Genomic DNA, 23,260 nt, shown 5'->3' with positions numbered 1-23,260 from the left:
TGCTGATGGCCAGTTGCGTGCAGAGTAGTTTTCCTCTCTCATCCTTTATGGACAATAGCGGGGTCTGATGCTCCTCCTGCCTGATCAGCTGAGCGAGCAGTGATCCTGCTTTGTCCACCCGCATGTAGCCTCTGATGATAGTTTTTGTGTACAGATTTTTTCAGTCTGCTTCAGTCCTCTATGAGTTCTTTTTTTGTTTGCTGCCATTCAGGGAGTTTTACCTGGTTTTTCAAAAAGCTTCTTTTCGAGTTCACTCAAATTGTGCTCATGGCTATCTAATCTGGCCTCAAATTGCTTCTGAACTTCGTATGTGGTTTTCAGGGTGGCTTCCCAGTCAATTGTGTTACTGCCCGCACTACCCCAGTGGTCTCCAAGGTATTGAGTCAGTATCTCACTAACCATGGATGAAAATACTGGGTCCGCTTCTGCCGCTGAGTATCCAGAGCAGTATGGCTGCTTACCCACGCCCAAGGTCGATTTCAATCAGTAAGGGGAGTGATCTGATATATACCTAGCCAGGCATGTAGTTTCCTGTACAATCTGCACAACTGTCACATAGACAATGAAATAGTCTGTCCTACTTTGGGTCCCGGCAGCTGGTGTGTAATAGGTGATTGCCCTTTCCTGGGGGTGTCTCTGCCTCCAGACGTGTACCACACCCAATCGGGTCAGCGTGTCCTGCAAGGCCCCAGCCATTGCTGGTTTTGTGTGGAGTCCAGTTGGATCGCAGTCCAGGGCACTTCTTAAGACCCAGTTGCAGTCCTCTAACAACACCAGGTCTGCCGTACGATACTCAGTCGCTACTGCTGTCATTCTGCCACAAAACTGTGGGTAATCACAATTTGGTGCATAAACATTTAGCAGGCACATGTCCCTGTCTTCCAGGGCTCTAAACAAAATAACGTACCTGCCCTCCACATCACATTTATGGCCCTTGTAGCTGAATGGACCCCCCGGGCGACCCATATCAATACGTACCTTGTAAATCCAGAACAGGAGGTGAAGTAAAGGTGACCACGTCATCTCTTTTGCTGCACCTGTATGCAGTCGCCACAGATATGAGTCTCCTGCAGGAAGGCTATCACAACTCCATAGAGCTTCATTTAGGCATAGATTGTCCCTCTTTTTTACCACACATCCCAGCCCTTGGACATTCCACATCAGTATGTTCGTGTTGTTACATGTCATCACTTTACGTGTCTCCGTCAGCTGTATTCCCACTGCTGACTCCTGTGTGTCTCCCAAACCCCTTCATCATTACAAGGCATAGCATCAGTAATGTTGCAACCATATACAAGCAGTTCAAAGTTCCCCTTAACAAAGCTCTAAAACAGTACTGAAATCTCCCCAACTCACTCCCTCCCTCGGGCAGTACTTGTAGCAAACCCACCCCTGCAACTAGCAGTTTGTGGCAACTCATTTAATGCTCATCCCCTCCCTTAGACAACAAAAACAACTCTTTCCCAACTAGTGCTTGTGCTTAGCTAGTGGTACGCTAGCCAGGGGGAGTGGCTAGGCCCATGGCTCTTGAGTCCTTCACCCCTGGCAGCAGGGCTCACCTTTTCTCTCGAATTTCTTTACGTTGGTTATTGCACATTTTTCACTGATCTATCGTGTCTGTACCATTCCATACTGTCTTGCCAGTCTCTGCAGGTATGACCGGAGTGGCGTTCCAAAAATTTTCACCCCGGGCACCCCAAGGTGACCACCCCATCGCCCCAAAGTACCTTAAAATGCAGTCCCGGAGTTCAAGTCGGTCCGGGATCTCTGCTATCACTGCCCGACCCAGGGTCCTCCCTGTGTCTTGAGAAAGAGTCTCCAGTGTCTGGCACCACCTCGGTATCTGCGAGTGATCCATCGGGGCAGACAACAATTCTCCCCATTGGACTTCAAGAGTTCCTTCTTAGCAGTGATGAGGTCCATCCTCTCAGTCTGGCCAATTGTCGCACCATGTGCAGATGGGTCCGTTCTCTTGAGACTTCTCCTGCAGTGTCCTCCGTCTGTGTGCCCAGACAGTCACTTGCCATTTCTGACGTGTATAAGAATAGCGGTTTCTCTTAGTGCACAATTTGCAATTTTGCGGTGAACATCAGGCTATATTTTAGTGCACGGTCTTGGAGCCACATTTTGACTGTCATAGAGATCTTGCGAATCTCTCGCACTTTTTTAGAGTTGTCTGGAAAGACGGAGATATGACTACCCTCTAACTGTGGTAGACCCTTTACACAGACATGTTGAAAGAAGTTGTCTCGGTCCCAGACATTAAACCTGCGGCTAGGATGGCCCTGGACGACACCCCAGGCGGTGGCAGTGGAGCCAATTCTCTGTGTGCACGTTCTGTGTTAAAGAATTCGGACAGTCTTTTGGGTCGCAGCATGTTCACAATCCAGTCCTCCAAGTACAACTCGGCTGATTGTCCCTCGGCTTTCTCAGGGAAATTAATAAAGCGAAGATTGTTTCTTTTTGACCTGCCTTCTGCATCCTCCACCCTTTCCTCCAGTAGTGCAGATCCTTTTGGCAACAGAGACACAGTCTTTTTTTAGCTCCTTCACTTCGCATTTGCATACCAGGACTGAATCCTGAGTTGCAGTGACTCTCTATGCTACTTTCCTATGATTTGTGTGTAGGAGATTCACGTCATTGGCCACAGAGTCTATCTTAACAACCAGCTCTTCTGGTGAGCTGTTTATTGCCACCATCAGGTCTGCCAGTGTGAAGGCACAATCTAATTGCTCCCCATACCTGCTCGTGGATCAGTTTCTGCCCCTACGGATGCATCATATGAGCATGATTTCCAATTTTGTTTGCCTGTGATGATTTATCTTTACCCATCGTGGGGTACAGGTCAGGGCAGCTCTCCGAACCGCACTCCGAACCTGCTGGTGCAAGCTCACTCGTGTCTCCTACACCCAACCAATGGGTGGAGCTTGTTCTGTGTTCATTGGTTGGTCAGTCAGGGCAGTCCTCTGCCCTTCTTCGCTGTTCTCTCAGGAGTTACTCCCTTGGCTACCCCTACCGGTATGTCAATCTACTGTCTGCCTTGCAGCAAGGGGGCAGCTTCAGGGTCTTTTGGACCAATCCAGCTTTTTTAACTTTCCTCCACGGGGGTCTTCTTCGCTTTGTTCTCATTTGGGGCCGCTCCTGTTCATCAGTGGCTTTAATCACAGTGCGCTTGCTACCCTACGTGGGCTCCCACCACGAAGTCCATCTACTCACCGGCCTCAAGGTAGCAGTGTTCCTGGGGCCTTATCTGTGTATTGCATTGCTCCAGTCATGTTCCACGTGGCCTGCTGGGCCTCTCGGAGTACCACTGTGTCTCCCTGCATGCCTATTGTGTCTGACGCTGTTCTTGGGCCCTACCCGTACTAGTGTCTAGGCCACTGCCACTAAATATCGGGACTCTGATTACATCCCACTCCAATCAATTGCCCTGCTGTGCATTTAGTGTGCAAGGACTCCTTCGGGTCTTGCGGATGCTGGTTTCCACTGTGGCCTCCTTCGTGACCCAGGCATCTGCGGTTTTGCTCTCAGCCTCGGCCACTCTGACTCACCGCTCCTTCCCTCGCTGTTATGCGCAGGGAGCTGATGTGCCCTGCGCACTATCCCTGGATTGAGTCGGATACCAGCACCTCCACAGACCACACCGGTCATCCAGCAGTCATGGCCACCAAGGTTGTCAGTATCTCTGCTGCTGCTTGCAGCCCCTCCAGTTTCTCCATTCCCGGCCACCAATTTTGTCACCAATCTTTTCCTAGTCGACCTCTGAGCCTAACAGGATCATTTTGTGTGTATCAGTGGTCCGAATAAAGCAAACACAAGGAGATGATGGACGGAGCACTGAAACTTTTCAGACACTCACCCCAAGTCAATGATCTGGGTTGAATCCATCATCATTCTTTAGCTCACTTTGCCACCACCAATTTACTTTATTCCCAATCTCATTTGCTTGCTTCTGATTTAATTGCTTTCCTTCTGCTTCTTGTGTTTGTCCCTTCTCTGAAGCAAATTTTCTTTACCATAATTATGAATGGATGACTTGCATGTTTCCATGGCTCCGCATTAAGGAGCCTGTATTGTTGGCCTTTTGGAAAACTTAATGGGGCTGTATGTGTTTTCTTACTCTCTCTCTCTCTTATGTGCTACTAGCTTACCCGTCGCGCGTTGCAGCGATCTCAGAAGAAAGGAAATTTAAGGAAACTTTTTATGCTAACATTCAATTTATATTGTGTCATTTTTATTGAAACTTATTCATTTTAATATGGAAAACATTTTAAAGTGTTGTTTTAATTCTGTTTATTTATTCGAGTGCTTGTGGATACACGGTATTTTTTGTTTTTCCGTCTGGCGCGTACACGAATAAATCAGAAGTTTTTCCAACGCGTGATCTGGCCACATACAGTTGTCCATGTGAGAAGCACGGTTTCTCCAAATCTAGTCCACACACTTGCAGCGATTGTCCTTGTGCTTTGTTGATGGTTATTGCAAAAGCGAGTCACACCGGAAACTGTAAACGTTCAGTATTGGAAAGATTATGAGGGCCCGGGGGGCCGATATTTAACAATTTTTTTTTTTTTTTGCCAGAAACCTTCGCGCGAGTGTACTCAACAACTTCCCAAAGTTTCATGCCGATCGGATGAATGGTGTAGTAATGCATAAAGAACAAACAGACAGACATACATTTGTTTTTATATATATATATATATGTAGATTTCCCACTCGGATCTCCATCACAAGCTTGTCCATTGCAACATCTACCACTCTGCATCCTACTCAGCATTTTTTGCAGATACTTTTGTAATGCCGCTCAGTCAGCTCCTCTTTTGTTCTCTTGCCTCCTGTCTGCTTCCTGTAGCTCCCACCACTCAGCTGTGCTTAATTACCCTTCCACCAACCTCATTGTTGCTACCCCAGCCCTGGATTTTTAAAATTTTTATTTATTTTTTCCTTTTGAAGGGCCCATCAACCGCAACTTGTTGCTGGTCCACTCTTTTTTATGTAATGAACTTTCAAGCACTTATCAATTCTTATTTGTTTTTAATTTATAACTTCAAGATGGGCATCTACTGTCTTTTAATGGCAAAATAAAAATATTTAGAAGACTGCCACAGCATCATGACGCATATGTGTGCGTCAATGTGTATACACCATCATGTTGCAGCAGTCGTAGAACCATGGCACATACGTGCACATGTATGATGACACATGAACACATATAAGTCATTGTTCTTAGTAGTGCTGAACAGCAGAGGGAAAAATCACTGTCAAAGACAAAAGGAGTGACCTATTGGCTTTGCCATTGATGGTTGAAATGCCTGCTGACTGTAAAACAAAATGCAGCAAAGCTATATGACATTGCACCGAAATATTTCGGAGAAAGGTTTCAACATTTTAATCCAAGGATGGAGCTAAGATCCAGTAAGGCCATGCACTTTAACGCCTTAACCCTGGCGGTTTTTCCGCCGTGGTGCGGGTGTTCTAAAGGGTGGGTGGGGCTGCGTCGGCCGCTGGCCGACGGTAGCACTAGGGAGGTAGTGCTTTTTTTCAGCAAAAGCATAGAATCAGCTTCCCCTAATTTGATTGATCATGCTCCCAGATGAAAGCGCTGAATGACTGGACACCCGCCAGGACAACAGATGGTAGAGGTTAGCGGGGAGAGCGAGTGGAGGAGGGGGTCCAGGAATGAAGCAGCAGGACGTTGGCTACCCCGGCAGAGCAATGCAGTGAGGAAGAGGGCTGATACCAGTGCCCATGGGGAGGCCGGAGTGACTCTGGAGAGTGGTAGAACCGGCAGATTTAGGGAACAACGCCGTACCTGATCCATACAGCCAGGAACCCGGTCTATAACTCTGAGGGGGAATCCTGAAAGACGTAGGCCCAGAGGGATAGTCTCCCAAACTAACGGGAGGCCACAAATGGGTGGCGGGGTTGGGGGACTGAAGAAACACTTGATACAAGGTACAATGCCCACTTGGGCCCAGCTGGACAGTACAGGAGGTAGTCCAGTGGGGAGAGGGCTCTGAGGGAGTGATTCCAAAAAGCCAGTTGAAATAAAGAAAGCTACAGACAATTTGCCAGTAGCTTGAGGAGAAGACTGCTTTATGTGCACTCATGAACAATAGACAGTGGCCCCATTGCAGTGGTCAATCAACAGTTGAGATACGCATGATCTGACCCCCCTGAGCAGCTGCCTACTAGCATGGGCAGGATTGGGTCTGAGAGAGCTTACCCAGGTATGGAGAGGGCCCGGTGAAGGGAGAGGCTGCAGGCCTGACAAGACCTCAGGATCCCGCAGCGCTAGTGGTGGATCTCTAATAGCAAGGGAGCACCGGACGAGGTACAAAAATGAGAGAAGACCCGAAGTCCACAGATGAAGAGGCCACAGCAGAGCTAGGTGTGGTGAGTTGTTCCTGCGATAAATGAGGTACGGCAGCCCTCATTGAGCCAATGTGAATGCCAGCTGACAGTCAAGGTATCCTCTGGGAGTGTGGGCCCGGTGGGATTATGGAGTAACTGATATGGGAGAAGAGAAGACGAGAGAGCCCCGCACTGGTGAAGAATCTAGTTAAGGGTTTCTAAATTTGGAGAGCCTTGAAGCAGACGCTAACGGAACACTCAAACTTACCGACATCTGGAGGAGGCGGGACATTAGGCCCCTGAGGTCAGATTGCCCAGAACAAGCACACTTTGGATTCTCCACACAAGTCCATTGGGAATACAGAACCCCAGCTGGGAGCAGGAGTTGACCACAACGACAGAGGCTCTCCCAGGGAGAAGAAGTAGCCCACATCCCCAAACATGTCTTCTGCAAGGGGGAAGAAGGATCAGACACTGAAAGACATGCTGACCAAGCTCCCAGCCGCAATGGGGGGGACTGGGCGGATGTCACCCACCACCCACTTGGGTCAAGAGACAGAAAACACTGAGGAGCCAGTCACATGCACCTTCTTAAAGGCGCTGTTTTCCACATTACGTAAAGATCTACAAGCTCTCAGAGGGGAACTATCCAACAATATTAAAGAGATTTGACATGACATGGATTCAATAGGGGAACGTGTGGCACTCATAGAAGACCAGGAGCACACACGCGACGAAGAAGTGGAGCAGTTACAGCAGGAGGTGATTTGTTAACGTGAGCTATAGATAGACGTCCATGCACATGCAGAAGACCTCGAAAATTGCTCTCGGAGGAACAATATTCGTATCCAGGGTGTGCCACCCTAGGCAGAGGGCTCGGACATACACCGCTACTTGGAGACATTTTCAGCTATATTTTGGAACCCCCCCACAAACTGAGATAAAAAATAAACTGTGCACATAGAGTAGGCCTCCACAGGCGCTCCACAGCACCACCTCCTGACATTTTGGCCTATCTCCTGGATTTTCAATTGAAAGAGCTTATCTTGCGGAAAGGCTGAGAAAGACAAGCCCTATCATTTGTAGGACACCCCCTCCCCTTTATCAAGACTTAGCCATGATAATCTTACAGAAAAGGAAAGAATTCAGACTGGCAACGTTACATTTTCAGAACATGGGGGTCGCATACACATGGGACCATCCCTTCAGTCTGAACTTCAGATGGGAGGGTAAATTACCTCAGCTCAGATTGCTCTAGGAGATTTGCAGCATCCTCAGAATTGAAAGCCCGCCGGGTGATGACCCGGAAAGAGGAGAAACTGGGACCCCACGTGGGAAGTGGCAGTGGTCGAGGAGACGGCGTTCAGCAGGGAGCAAGGTGAAACCTGATTCCGCCATGATAGCGATGGAATGGCAGGAGATCCTCGAATTGCTGTCTAGTGACAGGCAGAATGATGAAGACGTGTAAGATCTTTGGGCAGACATTTGAGTTCATAGCCGAGTTGGGCGGGAGCCGGGCGGAAACTATTTGGGAGTGGGTGAGATTTAAGGGTCACAACATGCACCCAACAATTCCAACCTCTGGGGTCTCATATACTCGACCTACTGGTCCTGGACTCGGATGGATTATATCAAGTTTTTGGTTTAGTTTGTTGTTAATTTTTGGGGGGACTTGTACTCATGGTAGTGGGGACATACCGAAGAGCGATATCGAAAGATGATGAGAGGATATAGACCTGAAGAAAGCGGATATGGGGGATTCTAGATAGATGCACCTACGTCCATCTGCTGCATACAATTAAGGTCCTTTCACTTAATGTGAAGGGCATCAATGACCCTAACAAGAGGCGAGCTATGCTCTTATATCTGGAAAACGTGGAGGTGTATATCTGCCTCCTCCAAGAAACTCACCTCCTGAGTAAGGATTGGCACCGCCTCCAAGTTTGAGTCCACAACAACTCTGTTCCTCTACCCCTGATAAAAAGACTGGGTAGCAATCTTGGTGGCAAGGTATTTCAGGTGGGAGGTGGGCCCTAAGGTAGCTGAAGTGTAGGGCAGGCTATTAGCCCCACAATACACATCAGGGACACTCCATAGTGGTGGGTACTATATATGCACCCAATACAGGACAGGAACGATTTCTGCAGGTGGTAGTCTCAGAAGTGATGACCACACAGACCCGCATGATATTAATAGGAGGGGATTTAAATATTGTACTCAATGCCGACAAGGACAGATTGAACAGCCGCTCTGTTCAAACAGGGGATCTGTTGCAGGGCGATGACTGCAAGAGATGCGGTTGATGGACCTTTGGAGGGAGGTACACCCACGCTCGACTCAGTATACCTTCTTTTCTCATGCCCATAAAACCTACGCACGCTTGGATTATATATTAGGGACAAGGGAGATATGTAATATCAGGGGAGACATGGATATAGTGCGGGCGGCCCTTTCAGGTCACAATGCAGTGACTCTCACCCTGCATTTTCCACCCCAGAAGAAACACATTTGGAACTGGAGACTAAGGGAGGCTATGCTCATCCGACCTGCTGTGACACAACAGCTCAGGCTACACACAGTTAGCTTGACCTGAACAATACCCCGACTACTCTATTTCCACTTTGTGGGATGCACTAAAAATAGTTGGTTGTGAGAGGGGAGTTTGTATCAATATCAGCTGCTGATAACAAAGTGCGTAAATCAAAGAGGGACCAGTAATTGGCCCAGGTATGGGAACTTGAAAATGTACATAGCCACACTGGAGCCCCTAGAGTCTGGCGTCAGCTTTGTACGGGGTGGGCCAGTTGGCAGACCTGGACTTCGATTGACCAGAATACTCCGCTCTCCAGCTGAAACACTTCTATTTAGTCTGTGAAGATAAATCAGGGTGGCTTCTAGCTAATAAATGAAGTGCCTGAAAACAGCAGACGAATGTTTAATCTCTTAGGTCCCAAGTGGGTGAAGTACTGGTAGACGATGAATTCATAGCAAAAGAGTCCCAAACTTCTATGTGGAGCTATATGCGGGACAAGATCTAGATGCCAAGAACATAGCCTCTTACCTATAGGGGGCGCATACTGCAAAGATTGCTACAGTTCAGGCAACCTCCCTCAATGCTCCTATCAAGATCGAAGAATTGATTGCGGCGATCACTCAGAATTAAGCCCTTTAAATCTCCAGGTCCCGACAGCTACCCAGCAAGCTTCTACTAAGCATTTTCCCAGATTCTGGCCCCTATCTTAAACAGATTGTTTAACTCTTTTGTGGGCCCTGGGTCGATTCCCTCGAAAATGCTAGTGGTGTCTATTGTGGTTATCCATAAGCCAAGTATACTTGCGGAGCGGTAGGGTCCCCTGATGCCGGGCATCATTGACCCTGATCAGGCAGGATTTATACAGAACTAGCTTACCCATCACGTGTTGCTGCGATCTCAGAAGAAAGGAAATTCAAGGAAACTCGTTATGATAACATAAAATGTACATTGCGTCATTGTTATTGAAACTTATTCATTTTATTTTTGAAAACATTTCTAAGTGTGGCTTGAGCAGTGTGTCCTCGGTTGGCTTCCAATCTTGATTTTGGTTGCTCTCCTGTTTCATTCGAGTGGGCTTGAGCAGTGCGTAATCGATCTGTTTCCAATCTTGATTCTCGTTGCTTGTTCGTTTGAGAAGAACGGGCTTGAGCAGTGCGTACTCAATCGGCTTCCAATCTTGATTCTCGTTGCTCGTTCGTCTGAGAATTACGGGCTTGAGCAGTTTGTATTCGAACAGCTTCTAATCTTGCTTTCCGTTGCTTGTCTGTTTCTGAAGCTCGTAATGCCTTTTTCTTTCATGCTTCTGATGTAGATTGACCAATCGATTTCCGTTTGGGGGTCATAACTGTCGACGATGCTCGCAAATTCGCTGTCTATTTCAGTATTCGAAAGATTATGAGGGCCCTGGGGGGCTGAATTAAAAAAAAAGTTTTTGCCAGAAACCTTCGCGGGAGTGTACTCAACAACTGCCCAAAGTTTCATGGTGATCGGATGAATGGTGTAGTAATGCATAAAGGACAAACAGACATACTTTCGATTTTATATATATAGATAGGCAGAGTCGCGATAATACAAAAAGAATGCTACATCTAATTGAGAAGGCACATCATACTGACATGGAGGCCCTCCTCCTAACGGTGGATGCCGAAAAGGCATTTGACTGAGTACACTCGCAGCATATGGAACAGACCCTATCCCATTTAGGTGTCGGAGACCGATGTCAGGCCTGGGTGGCAAGCTGTTACAGCACCCCGACAGCCTCAGTCAGGGTGAACGGCAGTTCCTCACACTCTTTCCCCATAAGTCGACGTACCAGACAGGGATGTCCCCTGTCAACTCTTCTATTCACTTTATACGTGGAGCCCTTGGCTCAACGAATCTGGGATAACCCAGAGATTATGGGTATCCAGTATGGCGGGGAGAGACATTCGATCAGTCTTTATGTGGATGGCATCCTGGCCTCATTGGATAAACCAGACTCATTTCTACCAGCTTTTCTTGGTGAACTATCTATCATCAGTTTCGCTTCAGGGTTCCAAATAAACGTTGGTAAATCTCAGACCCTAGCACTGTCAAACACATGCAACCACTTATCAGAGCTTGAAGGACGATTCCCAGTGAAATGGGCTACAGAACTGCTCCCTTACTTGGGGATCCACCTCGCTCCTACGATTGCACAAACTACTATACTAAATTACAATAACCTACATAAACAAATTAGAGAGGACTTACACAGCTGGAAATGCCATCACCTCTCTACTCGGGCGAATTGCCGCCATTAAAATGTCAATTCTATCAAAGACTATGTAGTTAATTCAAACACTACCGGTTTCCGCCCATAGAGGAATGCTTCTTACTTTGCAGAAAGAGTTACATTGGTTCGTGTGGGCGGGGGCTCGACCACGTATGAGACGGTAATTAAGCTATTTAAGTCCAGATGAAGGGGGATTGAGAATTCAAATAGACAATCTTACTTTCAAGCGACCCAGATGGGTTATCTGGAAGAATGGAGTAGAGAGGAATCTGAAAAACACGGACTATTCCAAGACAGGGCGATTGCAAGGCTTCCCCTTTGAAAGGTACCATTTCTTAAGAGGGCTGACAGGCCACAAAGCCTTCAAAAGTTCCCCATTGCAAAGAAAGTAATGGAGGTGTGGGACAGCGTTGCTTCTCGTAGAGGGCTCACTACATTCCTTTCCCCTATGACACCACTTTTCGAGAATGGGGATTTCCCTCCGGGCCTAGAAGGGAGAGCATTAAAGGCATGGCCCCAGACCCCATGCCGCGCTACAGGCCATATGTTGGACGAGGAGGGTATTATTCCCTTCCCACAATTACGACTACAATATAACCTGCCAGAGACCGAAAGGTTACGCTACCTCCAGGGGCGACACTGGTTGCTACATCCCTCTAATCTTCCCAGTTAGTAGATGCTAACAAAGTACGAGAAATGGCTGGTTACGTAAACCACAGATAAACAATTGATCTCCGAAATATACACATTACTGCATCAACCTGCCCCTGACAGCGTACACCCAATCAAAAGAGTTCGGCGAAGGAATTGGGGAGAGAATTATGCAATAAATAGTGGGAGATATATTATAGAAAAATATTCTTGGAGGGGGTGGATCTGCACACCTGTATACGTACAAATGGATATTCTTTTTAACACCTTCGATAGTTTTTGCGTGCACTCTAGTGTGTAGGGTGTGTGCCCAGCTCCCTATGTGGTAACAAATATGTAATTCTGAGCCCAAGGAAAACCTAGGACTGCTAGAGGCACAGATTTATTATAGAGCCAGACACACGTCTCAGAATATGTCTAGTATTGAGAAATGTACTAAGCTAGCCACCTACTGGTATCTGACCCCAGTACGCCTCAACAAAGGGAACACTGCGTGCAGCCATAACTGCTGGCGAGGATGCGGAGCAGCAGGCATTCTTCTACACATGCTATGGGACTGTCCAAGCCTGGCATCTTACTGGACTCGAATTTTAGATGAAGTGGACGTACACTTTCACACACAGATACCCTGGTTTCCCGCATACATGGTCCTGGGCTTGTCTAATCCCTTAACCTACCCACTCAAATCTCGCAAAGGGAGACAGATTGGATTGGCACTCCAGAACATACTCACCCACTGGGCAATCTCTACTGTGCCTACACACCTAGGTTGGCTTCACAGAATTTGGTTCATTTTAAGGATGGAACGGATGTCTGCCACCCTCACGCCTACTAACTCCACTTTCAGTGAGGTTTGGCGCCTGTTTCTTGCTCTACTATGTACTGAATTTAGAGAACGTACATGCCCTAAATATCTGCGAATCCTCAGACTATCAAGCTGGAGTACATCTCAGTGCAAGCCGAAGTCACATAGATTAGACCCTCCTCATCACAGCCGGCATACTCTAGGCATGTTGAGGGAGTACTAGGGGAGGGGAGGGAAGGAGGGAGGGGAGTTTGGTTGTGTTTTCAATTATTTTGTTTTGTATTTGAAAATCCTCATGACATGCGATATGATGCTCATTTTTTAGATTAACAGCACATAGACAACAGTAAGTCGCAGATCAAATGTAATTTATGATTTTGAAACATGCGAATAAAAGATTTAAACCATAAGCTGAATGTTTGTGTCAATTAAATGTGAATTTCCGCACTTATGAGTACTACATACAAGTGGTCACTGAATGGCAGGAATATAATTCAAAGTTTTGTCCCTAACCCATAAAGCCACTCATAGCCATGTCCAAACTATCTACATAACAGAGATAGTTTATAGTATGTTAGTTCTTTTGTTCATCTGAACAACTAAGAACCCATTTGCAACCCTGATTTGCGATTTCCAAGCAGGGGAAAACACATTTGCTTTTGTCTCCCCAAACTGTCACCAAAGCTTACAAGATGAAATACTCAAAGAATAAAACAGAACACATGGCTGTGAAAAACCATGTATACCCTTATCTATAAATCTCTTTCTTCGGATTGGTCAGTGCATGGGCTACATGGGTGCTGCACTCTAGCTACTTTTGGATTCTGAGTTTTGGTGTTGAACACATCTGGCAGGTGTGTAATGTTTTCATCTTTCACATGTAAAATGCTGATGAGATGCGAACCCATAAATCACTGCTAGTGAGCAGAGCTCAGTGTTAATGGCTGGCTGCAGGTATCTGGCACATTCACTAAATTCTCGGGGTCATATACAAAAGGAGTTGCAGAGGGACTACAGGAGTACAAAAGGCGCGGTCCACTCAAAGAACCAATACCAACAACAGAGCCCTTAATACTTGTCACATCCAAAAAATATATACTATTGTATATAAAATGGCACAATCTTCAAGCAAGCATCATTTATAGGGTGAGGTCATGCTCCAATAGCAACTCAGAGTCAGACTCTGTGCCCAAGTGTGATACTTTTTCCAAGCTCAGTGCCAAGGAACCTACATATCAAAAAGTATTCTAAATTTGTATAGGAAGTGCCTCACGTAAGTGACCACCATGAGCCGGTTGGCCGTTGCTCACCAACTATCTAGCTGTATCATCATTGGCAACTTTCCTATAGTAACAGGAGGGCCCAGCTGCATGTTACACACTAGAGGTGCTCCCTATGTATATCAGCCTCCAGGAGGTCCTCATCAAGTAAAAACAGAAAATGATACCTTCCTAAAAAAAACTCACAAAAAATGAGTCACATTTAGCATATCACATACATCTTTACTCCAGGCCGATGCTCATGATTAAAAACAAAATTACACATTTACACCATGTTGTTGCTTATATGTTTTTTGTTGGGTGTGACAAGTATTAAGGGCTTTGTTGTTGGTATTGACTCATTTCTTGGGGGCCAGGACGGATTTTTCATCATCAGATTTTGACTCAGAGTAAGAGAGATAAATTCGAAAATGGGGAGGAAGATGAAAATAGTGACAAAGGGATAAAGCAGAGAAGAAAAACCTGCAAGAGTCAGATAAAGGGGTAAGAATAGTTAGAAAAATACCATTAGGAATTAAAACTAGGCAATATAGTTATTAAGTGACCCCAACATTCGGCAGCACACTCATGAAAAAGCCTTCCTAACACCTTTGCACTTATACTTGCATTTTATATATTACAATGTAAGTGCTGCTTGTGAGTAGTAGTTGTGAATCAGAAACCGGGCTGATTCATTTCTGCCAGCCTTGGGTACCAATCCTAGAGTAAGCATATGAACTGAAGTATTTCTTAATAAATTGAGGGACTATTTGTTCAAATGCACTTCGTACATTTCAGAATGGTGCAGGAAGTATGCCAAGGTTCTGTGTGTACGAAAACATGATGTGTGGAATTCTTGAATTAATCGGCCTGCAGTTCAATCTGTTAGTATTTCGCCCACCATGCCACCTAAGTTTGGACCCTGCCATATGAAAATTAGTCTTGATCCTGCTCAAATAGGAACAGTCCAGCCCAAACTGTCGGGCTACATCCTCCCTGAACCGTAATACAAGTAACCTACAACCGTTTTCACCATGATTGAGGGCCTTAAGTCAGGTGTAACTTTGTTCCAGTGGCACAGTTGCCATTAGTGTGACATATGCATCGCACTAAGGGCGTCACATAGTATACAAAAAAGTGATGGGTGGAATGCTTGAATTAATCTCCGCCACTGGTAATTACTCAGGGCTGCATCTTAGACCTTCATTCGCACACCATGCCACCTAGATTTGTACCCAGACATAAGCAAATAAATCTTGGCCCTGCTCCAATAGAAATAGTCCAGCCCAAACGGCCTGGTCAATGGCAGTATGGCTAGGTCTCAAAGCGCCACACTAGGCATCTAAACCCCAACATACATGGGAGTGAAAGCCTGATGTGTTGACCGCCGGGTACTGTCGATGCCTGGAATCTTGACACTATTAGGTAGATCCAGCTCTTCGAAGGTACATTGACATTTTAGATATGACTACATTGTGTTACTGATGAACCAGTAAATGTATAAACAATTTCTTTAGTGTAGATAGTCCCCTTTTATATGGGCCTGAAGAATCGAGAGTCAACTGACATACACACGAGAAACATGTTGACCATTACCACTAATTTTCACTAAATGACACCTAAATAGGAGACATAATACCTAAATAAGTGTCGGTTTCATTGCTTTTAACTGAGGCAGGAGTCCCCCAGAATAAAGACAATTTCAGGTACTCCGAGCCCCATTTTACATTCACCACCACGTCTACACTCTCTTGGCCCCATATCCGCACTTCACTATACGGATGTTGGATAAAAGACCTCCGATAAAGTGCCCCTCTATGAGGTGCGTCCATTGGGTATTGCACCGCCGACCCAATGAGGAGCAGCCCATATGATGAAGCATGACACCTGAAAGGGTATGCGAGGGCATTAAAATCCAACAAATGGATTTCCATCTGTAGATCTCTTTGAGACACAGAGGACTCCAGCTCTAGAGTGACTTTCACTAACCCTTCCTGAGGAACAGCACAACAATCCTCTTTTGATGTCTCAACTGCTATGTGCACACTCTATGCCCCAACATGGGTCCAGTACTCACTATGACACAGGAACCAAGCTGCACTTCACTGACGAGGCCCAATCTAGGGAAACCGGTCTTGGGTTGCTCGTGTTCCAGTTCAGAAAGGACCTGGCTTGGCTGTTCGGGCTGGACTGTTCCTACTGGAGCAGCACCAAGCCTGATTTGCATATAGTTGGGTCTAATCTGAGGTGCATGGTGGGCAAACTAATGATGGACTATGATGTGGCTAGTTTCTACCAGTGGCTAAGATTAATTCAAGCATTCCACCCATCACTGTTTTGTTTATTTCAAGGTTATATGTGAGTATGTCTAACTCATTTTTGAGTACGTTCCAACAAAGCTTTGATGGGGATAGCTGAACATTTCAATGTATGTTGCAGCATTTTATTCCCTAAGAAGAGGTCTTGGTTTCATACAGCTTTGCACTTGACTTGAATGTGTACTCCACTTTCAGTGTTATTCATATCTGCGGGGTACTCTTTTCATCAGTATACTACTGTCTTCATCAATTCAAGAGGACTACAATTTATCAAAATTTATGTCGTCTTAAACTAATTGGTATTAATTAAATCATGGACTTCTGTAAGAATCTGTTAGCAAAAAGGCGTTCAGTAATTCACTTTCGGTCAGTAAATAATTTTCTGTATGCACAACTCTAAATATAATCCAGGAGAGCAGATTATATTTTGTTGCAAAAGCAACATTGCCCTCAGTCTTGATTACAAAGTAGCGGGAGGCACCCACAGCACTCAAATAGACATGTCAGGTAATGAAGCGATATAGCTGGTGAAACAGTTCTACCTTTCATGAGGTTTTGCAAACTCTATAGCTTTGCGAAAAAATCCCACGCATTTCTCCAAATTTTCCTGAAAGAGAAGGAAACATGATTAAACTTAGTATGAATCATGGTATTTGTCAAAACCAAAATTTAAATGTATTCTTCATTTAAAAATTCTTAATTGACCTCTTGTAAGTTATGTTACTTCCAATGTGGACAAAAGTCAGCAGAAAATCAATATGGGATTTATTGAGAGTCAGGAAAAGTATAGGGAATACAAGTGGGCTGAAGACATGTCAAAGGGTCTGTTACGTCAACAGAGGGACAGCAAAGACATGGCCTGGATACATTGAGAGTCGAGTAGCAGCTTGGCCTACCATTAGAACTGCAAATTCTTCCAGTTTAAGCTCCTCAGATATTACTTAGATGATGATACATTGTATATAAAACAAAAAAGCAGTAAACTGTGATAGCCCCTTCATTAGAATTCCACGTTTTGGAATAAAGTTTGATATACTATGGATTGGTGTATACAAAGAATCTGTTCACCATCAGAAAGTGCAGTGTCATAAATGACTTGAGCTTTGAGTTTACTATTCCTGAAATCATAATTTTTCATTGACGTTTATAATTAGTACCACATATTAATTTACTTAAATCTAAAGTTTGGCTCAAGCTTTTAATCGTGTCTTTCAGACGTCTTGAATCGGAATACTTCATACCTGCTAGAGAAAAACAAACAGTACAGCATATTTTCTAGCTCTCGGATTTTCATATCGTCCGGTTTGTGAATCTAACAGTTGGACAGACAGTAGACAAATCATCACCATATTATGTTGTTAGAATGATCTTTGATCAATGGTGTGTAGCCCTTTTCATTTGTGAAATGTGAACACCTGTGAAAGCCACAGACATGATGCTGAATATGTTCAGAAAAAATGTGCAAGTTGGGGAGTTAGAATATTTTAGCGTGGCATATATGCTCTTAACTGAGCATTGTTCACTCAAAACTATCACGTAACAAGGTGCCAACTACCCACAACTTGTTTTTTTACATGTTTTTATCGCAACTGCATGTCAGAACGCAGCCTGAAGTGGAGAGAAGAGAAGAAAAAAAAGAGAACAGAAAAATGCATTCATTTGCTAAGTAAGGCTTTTTGCTATGGTTAAACCAAGTTCATTCAAATTGACACGTTTGAGGGGGTGATTTCAACAGGCCTTTACCAAACCGGTAAGACTGGATTCCACCCACATAATCTGTAAATGGTAATTCCACATCAATACTGCCTAGTAGGAGAGTGAATAACGGTCCACCAGGGTCTTGGAGAATAACAATAATATGGGAACAATGTAGATCTAAGATGCCAAACCGGATCGTACGTTTTAAACCTCTTAAATAGGTAGGAAGATCGGATCTGTAAAATAGCAGGATAGACCAGTGAGGTTGACTTTGTCTAATTGAACATTCGGATTGTGAACAAAAGAAGAAACGTGATGGATTTAGAGATAACATCTTTTTAAATCTAACAACAGCCAACTGTAAATATTTTTGGACTGTTTGTAGACATTGATTAGGAGACTGGAGGCAGATGTGATTGCAGTAAATCATCAAGTCATCAACAATAGCTAAACGACCAGAAAATACAGAATTTGGGGAATGGATCAAATTAAATACATTGGAAAAACAAGCAACCCTGACTCAGTGCCTTGGTTTGCTGTTACACAGAGAGATCATGTCTAGGTTCTCAACCATTTCCTCAGGAGGAAGTCAGATTGTGAACTAAAAAGATGGACTTGAGCTGACAAAAAAATATTTCGGTTTTGTTACTGGAAAGCCTGGATTTTTGTTTACATTTAAAACTGAATGTTAACTAAACAACGTCTCAGTCTCAAAGCGTGACACTGCGTGACCACTCACTTCAATATTATTAGGATAGAATATGTGCACATACAGAATTAGGTGTGCATATGCTAAGACTGCTAAGGGATGAGAATAAAGATTACATTAGTGTGGATCGAGAGGGCTTTTTTATTGCACAATGTTCACCAAGATGTGGCTAAACAAAATGGTTTTGTTGAAGACAACAGCAGCAGCAGAGACACCAAAGGGATTCAGCCAGTTTATGAGGATGGGCTATTTAACAGTGTCAATAGCAGAGGGCACACCTATAAAAGCAGGGATCCAATCTAAGCCTCTTTTTTATTTCGTTCAAAAATGTATGTAGTCGCCCAATGGATTGGCCTTTAAGTCTGCTTCAAAAGCCAAACAGTCCTTTAGTCTCCAAAAAAAGTTTGAGTTGATGTGTAGCAGTACCCTTAGCATTTAATTTGTAAAGAAAACTAGCGAAACGATACAGCTTCATCAGGACAAAATCATTTTAAGGAGATCTAGCCCAAGTGATAATTCCAGAGATTTGACAAGCTGTGTAAAGACATACGACCCTGGGAGACGGGGTCCCCATGGCTTAATGAAGCTCGGGGAGGGGGGCCACGTACCCCCCTCTGCTTTAAAAAAAGGGGGGAAAAAAGCCATGTGGATGGGATCACTTTCTACACTGTCTGCAAACAGTGTGGTACAGAAACTCTCTCCTTAGAGTAAACACTGTTGATAGTACTCACTTTTCTACTGTTATCTTAATTGCTCAGTGCAGGTTCAATGACTGTGAGGGGATTGATACAAATAAAAGGTGTCTGTAGTAGGGGATTAATTTTGGAACAGACGTTGAGTAGCTTGAGGAACTTTGCTTTCTCTGAATAGTTGTACAGATATTGAACACAGTGTGCAATGATGGTTTACCATATGATTGATTGTAAATGTTAACTAGGCTGCCCATGAAGTGTATGATATAGGGTCAGTTTTGCAAATAACACATGCTTGTTACACCTAAGGCAGTTGTATGTGTGATGGCATTATTCATGCTTCATATCATTCTGAGCTATTTTGTTGTTACTTTCAGGAATCTAATGCCACACTAGTTTATAGAGCAATGGTTACAAAAGAAGCTTGGATGATATCATCAGTGATGTCATAAATCATATCATTTAAGATGTCATCAGTGCTGTCATAGAACATTTCATGAGTCATGCAATATGTGAGGTCATAAGATGTGCATGGAAGGGGCGCAAGTTATAGTCAGCTCTGCTACTATAACTTGTGAATTTCTTCATTTTTTTTGTTTAAAACGTTAATGTCACTGACAAATTCATATAATTATAATGTTACTTTAAGCCATGGGTACTCACAAGCATTTTCCCAGGGGCTAAAAGTACGGTCAGTGGTGTGGCCAAGGGCCGCACTGATGCCAGCAGGGTGGCGCTAGGGTGTCTTGGTGGGTCAGGGATTGTGTAAGGTGGTCTAAAAAAGATAAATAAAAGGGCAAGCATTTATTTGCATGTTAATAAATGTGTGCCTGTTTCTTTAACATTGTTTTTGAATATTAGTGTTCAGCAACTAAACAGCAGCTTGTGCTGCTGTTCACCAAATGCAAAGGCCAAGAGGACCGCAAGTGGCCCCCGGGCCTTACTTTGAGCACCACTACTTTAAGCTTTGTTTTTTTCCAAGATAGATAGACCAGTTTTTTATATCACAAACACTGCCAGATGGCACTGGATCCCTTAACATGAGCACCAGATTACATTATATAGGGACAGAATTATTTTATTTTAAGCACATGAGATTAAGGGGCAGATGTATCATCCGTTTTTTTTGTCGCAAACGCTGCGATTCTTAAAAAAGCAGCGTTTGCGACAAAATAATCAGCAAATGCGATGTATGAAAAAAACCGCATCGCAAAATTAAGGTATCGCAAAATTTGCGATTCCTTAATTTTGCGCAAGTATTTAAGGAATCGCAAAAAGCGATTACTTAAATGCTATGTAAGAAACATTAACGTTTTGCGATTTCACACTAAGAAATCGGAAATTACCACCAACTTGTAGTTGGTGGTAATTTGCGAATTCTTTTACAAATGCACTTTTTGGCATTTGTAAAGGTGCCATGTGGCGCTCATACCAAGAAGACACCAAGGGGAGATTTTGGGGCTTACCAACCGAGCAGCCACTCTGATATTGTGGCAGAGGCAGTGAATCCCATTATCACCCACCTGTAAATGAGGTCCAAAGACTTGTCCCTGAATACACACTACGACACCTGAGATCGAACTGAACATGAGCAAGTTATTCTTTAGACTCCAGAATCCTGTGCTGTTGATTTGTCACGTAATCATCCAACACTTCAGCGATACAGTTAGAAAGGGAGGGAGAGTTGGAAGAACCATGTACATCTAGATTTCAATTTCTCCAAAGTTGGAGTACTACAATTTGGGTCAGTGACTTGAGCACCCAGCCTCAACTTAAAGAAAATTATGTAATTGGAGCCAACATCTTTGAGGGCTAGATTGCTGATCTTTGTATTTTGTATTTGTCTAACGCAGTTTTAAAATTAAAGGATTGTTTAAGTACTGTTGACTAAAGCACGTGTATGAAACACCTTTTGGTTAGCTCAATAGTGGCTTGCCAACTTTATACATGACCAAAATTAAGCTGTTTATTATTTTGACAGCAGTGTCTGAGTTACATTTCTGTATAACAAAAAACATGCAAACTTTTTTAAAAAATACAAATTTGAAAAAACAATACACATTGTGTTTATTAAGGTTGTTCGATCTTCAATGTTAGGTTGTTGAATATAGTCTACTACATAGTATTAGACAAATCCTACTGTCAAGGATTACTTTTAGCAAAATGATATCTAAATATATCAAATGACTACTGAAAAGGAGTATTGCTTTTTGGCCAACGGTTCGAAATAACTTTACTCTCCTTTAATGCCCTCGTACATACATTCAAATTGTAGCGATACAAAAAGACAGTTGCTCACCAAATCGCCAACCGACTGAGGCGCTGTTATCTGGGCTTGGCACAAATAAGCTCTACCAAAAAATTGGTTTGTGTGAGGCATTCCTTTGAAGTACATTTGCAGACAGTCTTGGCTCATTTCCAGATAGCCCATCTTAAAATAAATGCAAATAAGAGAAATTAAATAGTATTATGCAATAGGTACTTCAGGTTTATTTACTGCACAGGACAGGGAATGGCTATACGATGTGACTCAATGAGGCTTACACTGATTCAAGCATTACATATATTGATCACATTTTTTTTGTCTTTTTAAATTAGACTCTAGGAAATTGACACACTTTACTGTTGTGTTCAGAGAGTCCAAAACATTACTTACTCATCCTCAATTGTGTTTTAACGATGCATTGCACCAGGGTCTTATATTGTATATATGTGTACTTTTAAGTTTGTGTATGATAACAGAATAAAGAAAGACTGTGTGTGTGTAAATGCATTACCATAATAAAAAATGTATGCTTCTAGCTGTCCTGTTAAATTTACCACATGTCACACCGATGTGCTGTTTTCGCTTTCTCCTTTGCAGGATACAGGTAAAATATTCACCCTCCACGGATAACCCTAAGGGTTTACAATGTAGCATTCGACGTTTCAAAAAGCTATCACTGACGGACAGAGTTGGCAAAGTATTTTGTACTCACCTTGAGCTGCTTTCAAATAGAAAAATGAATTATATTTTCAAGATGAAATGGCAAGTGAAGGGAACTACCTTTTTTCAAACAGTTAAATTGATTTCTGTTCTGGCTGCAGCACTGTAACAGCACATGAGAAGAGATTAAAAAACACTGATGGGGGCGTGGCTTGCACGTCAGCGGGAATGGCGGCGTGATTTCAAGGCTCCGGCGCCAAGCTCCGCTTCGTAACATTTTGCGGCGGTATTTGGGACTTCTCAGCAAATTTAAGAACATTACTGTGGACCGGAATATGAGGTGAGCCCAGCGCCCTCATTTTTGTCAATGTTGGTGCAGTCGGAGGATTTGCTCGTAGCGGTCCGGGCGTCTCAGCCCCAGCCTCCATTTTACGAACAAGTGCGCACCTCGCAATGTGAGGTATCTGCGCTGCCTTTGGACATTTCGTGAGTCTGCAGACCCCATAGACATATGAATGTGATATACTGTGAGGCTACCTGCTCATTTCCTTGCATTTTGGGGCTCTTTTGCAATTATTTCATGCCGCAAATCCGATTTTAATGCTTCTGCCACCTTTTTGTTCGCACCTATTCACTTCAGCCTCTACTATTGCGCTCATTTCTTCTCTGGGCATGCTTTTGGCTGTTTTGACGTTTCTTCAGTAACATGAAGCTTGAACTTGCTTTTACAAGTAACTGTTTACACTGCGCTGTTGTTTCTCCTGCGTAATGTGGACCTGTAACATATCACCTGTTCCACTTTGCCTGCCTGGTGCTTTACTCAGCATACCTCCTCAGACTCTTTCATATATTGCTTCAAATGATTCTAATTTCAGCCCTCTTTCCAATACTACATGTCGACTGCTCCTTTATTGATACCCACACCCATTTAACAGTCCTACGCTTCTCTTTTGGACTATGGTATCTCTTTCAGCAATAGACTGTTGTGGTTTCATTTCCTCCGTCTGGTAGGAAGTTAATGCTCCTCTACTTGCCTCATCAAGTGCGTTCAACAAGTTTCT

At 44.0% G+C, this 23,260-nt stretch overlaps 1 protein-coding gene across 1 annotated transcript in view; it reads right to left on the bottom strand.

Moving 5' to 3' along the window:
• CFAP46 (cilia and flagella associated protein 46) overlaps positions 1 to 23,260 on the bottom strand; it is a 1,558,477-nt gene that overhangs the window by 1,369,462 nt on the left and 165,755 nt on the right. Inside the window, exons 4-5 of the mRNA XM_086922533.1 lie at positions 21,573 to 21,704; positions 16,717 to 16,781 (exon numbers count right to left, since the gene is read on the bottom strand). Coding sequence (XP_086778659.1) covers positions 16,717 to 16,781; positions 21,573 to 21,704 — 197 coding nt within the window. The remainder of the gene's footprint in view (positions 1 to 16,716; positions 16,782 to 21,572; positions 21,705 to 23,260) is intronic.

Source organism: Lissotriton vulgaris, chromosome 5, assembly GCF_964263255.1.
Source record: "Lissotriton vulgaris chromosome 5, aLisVul1.2, whole genome shotgun sequence".
In the NCBI taxonomy this organism is placed as follows: Eukaryota; Metazoa; Chordata; class Amphibia; order Caudata; family Salamandridae; genus Lissotriton; species Lissotriton vulgaris.
Note: the sequence above shows the minus strand (reverse complement) of the source record. Positions and strands in the feature narration are given on the sequence as shown.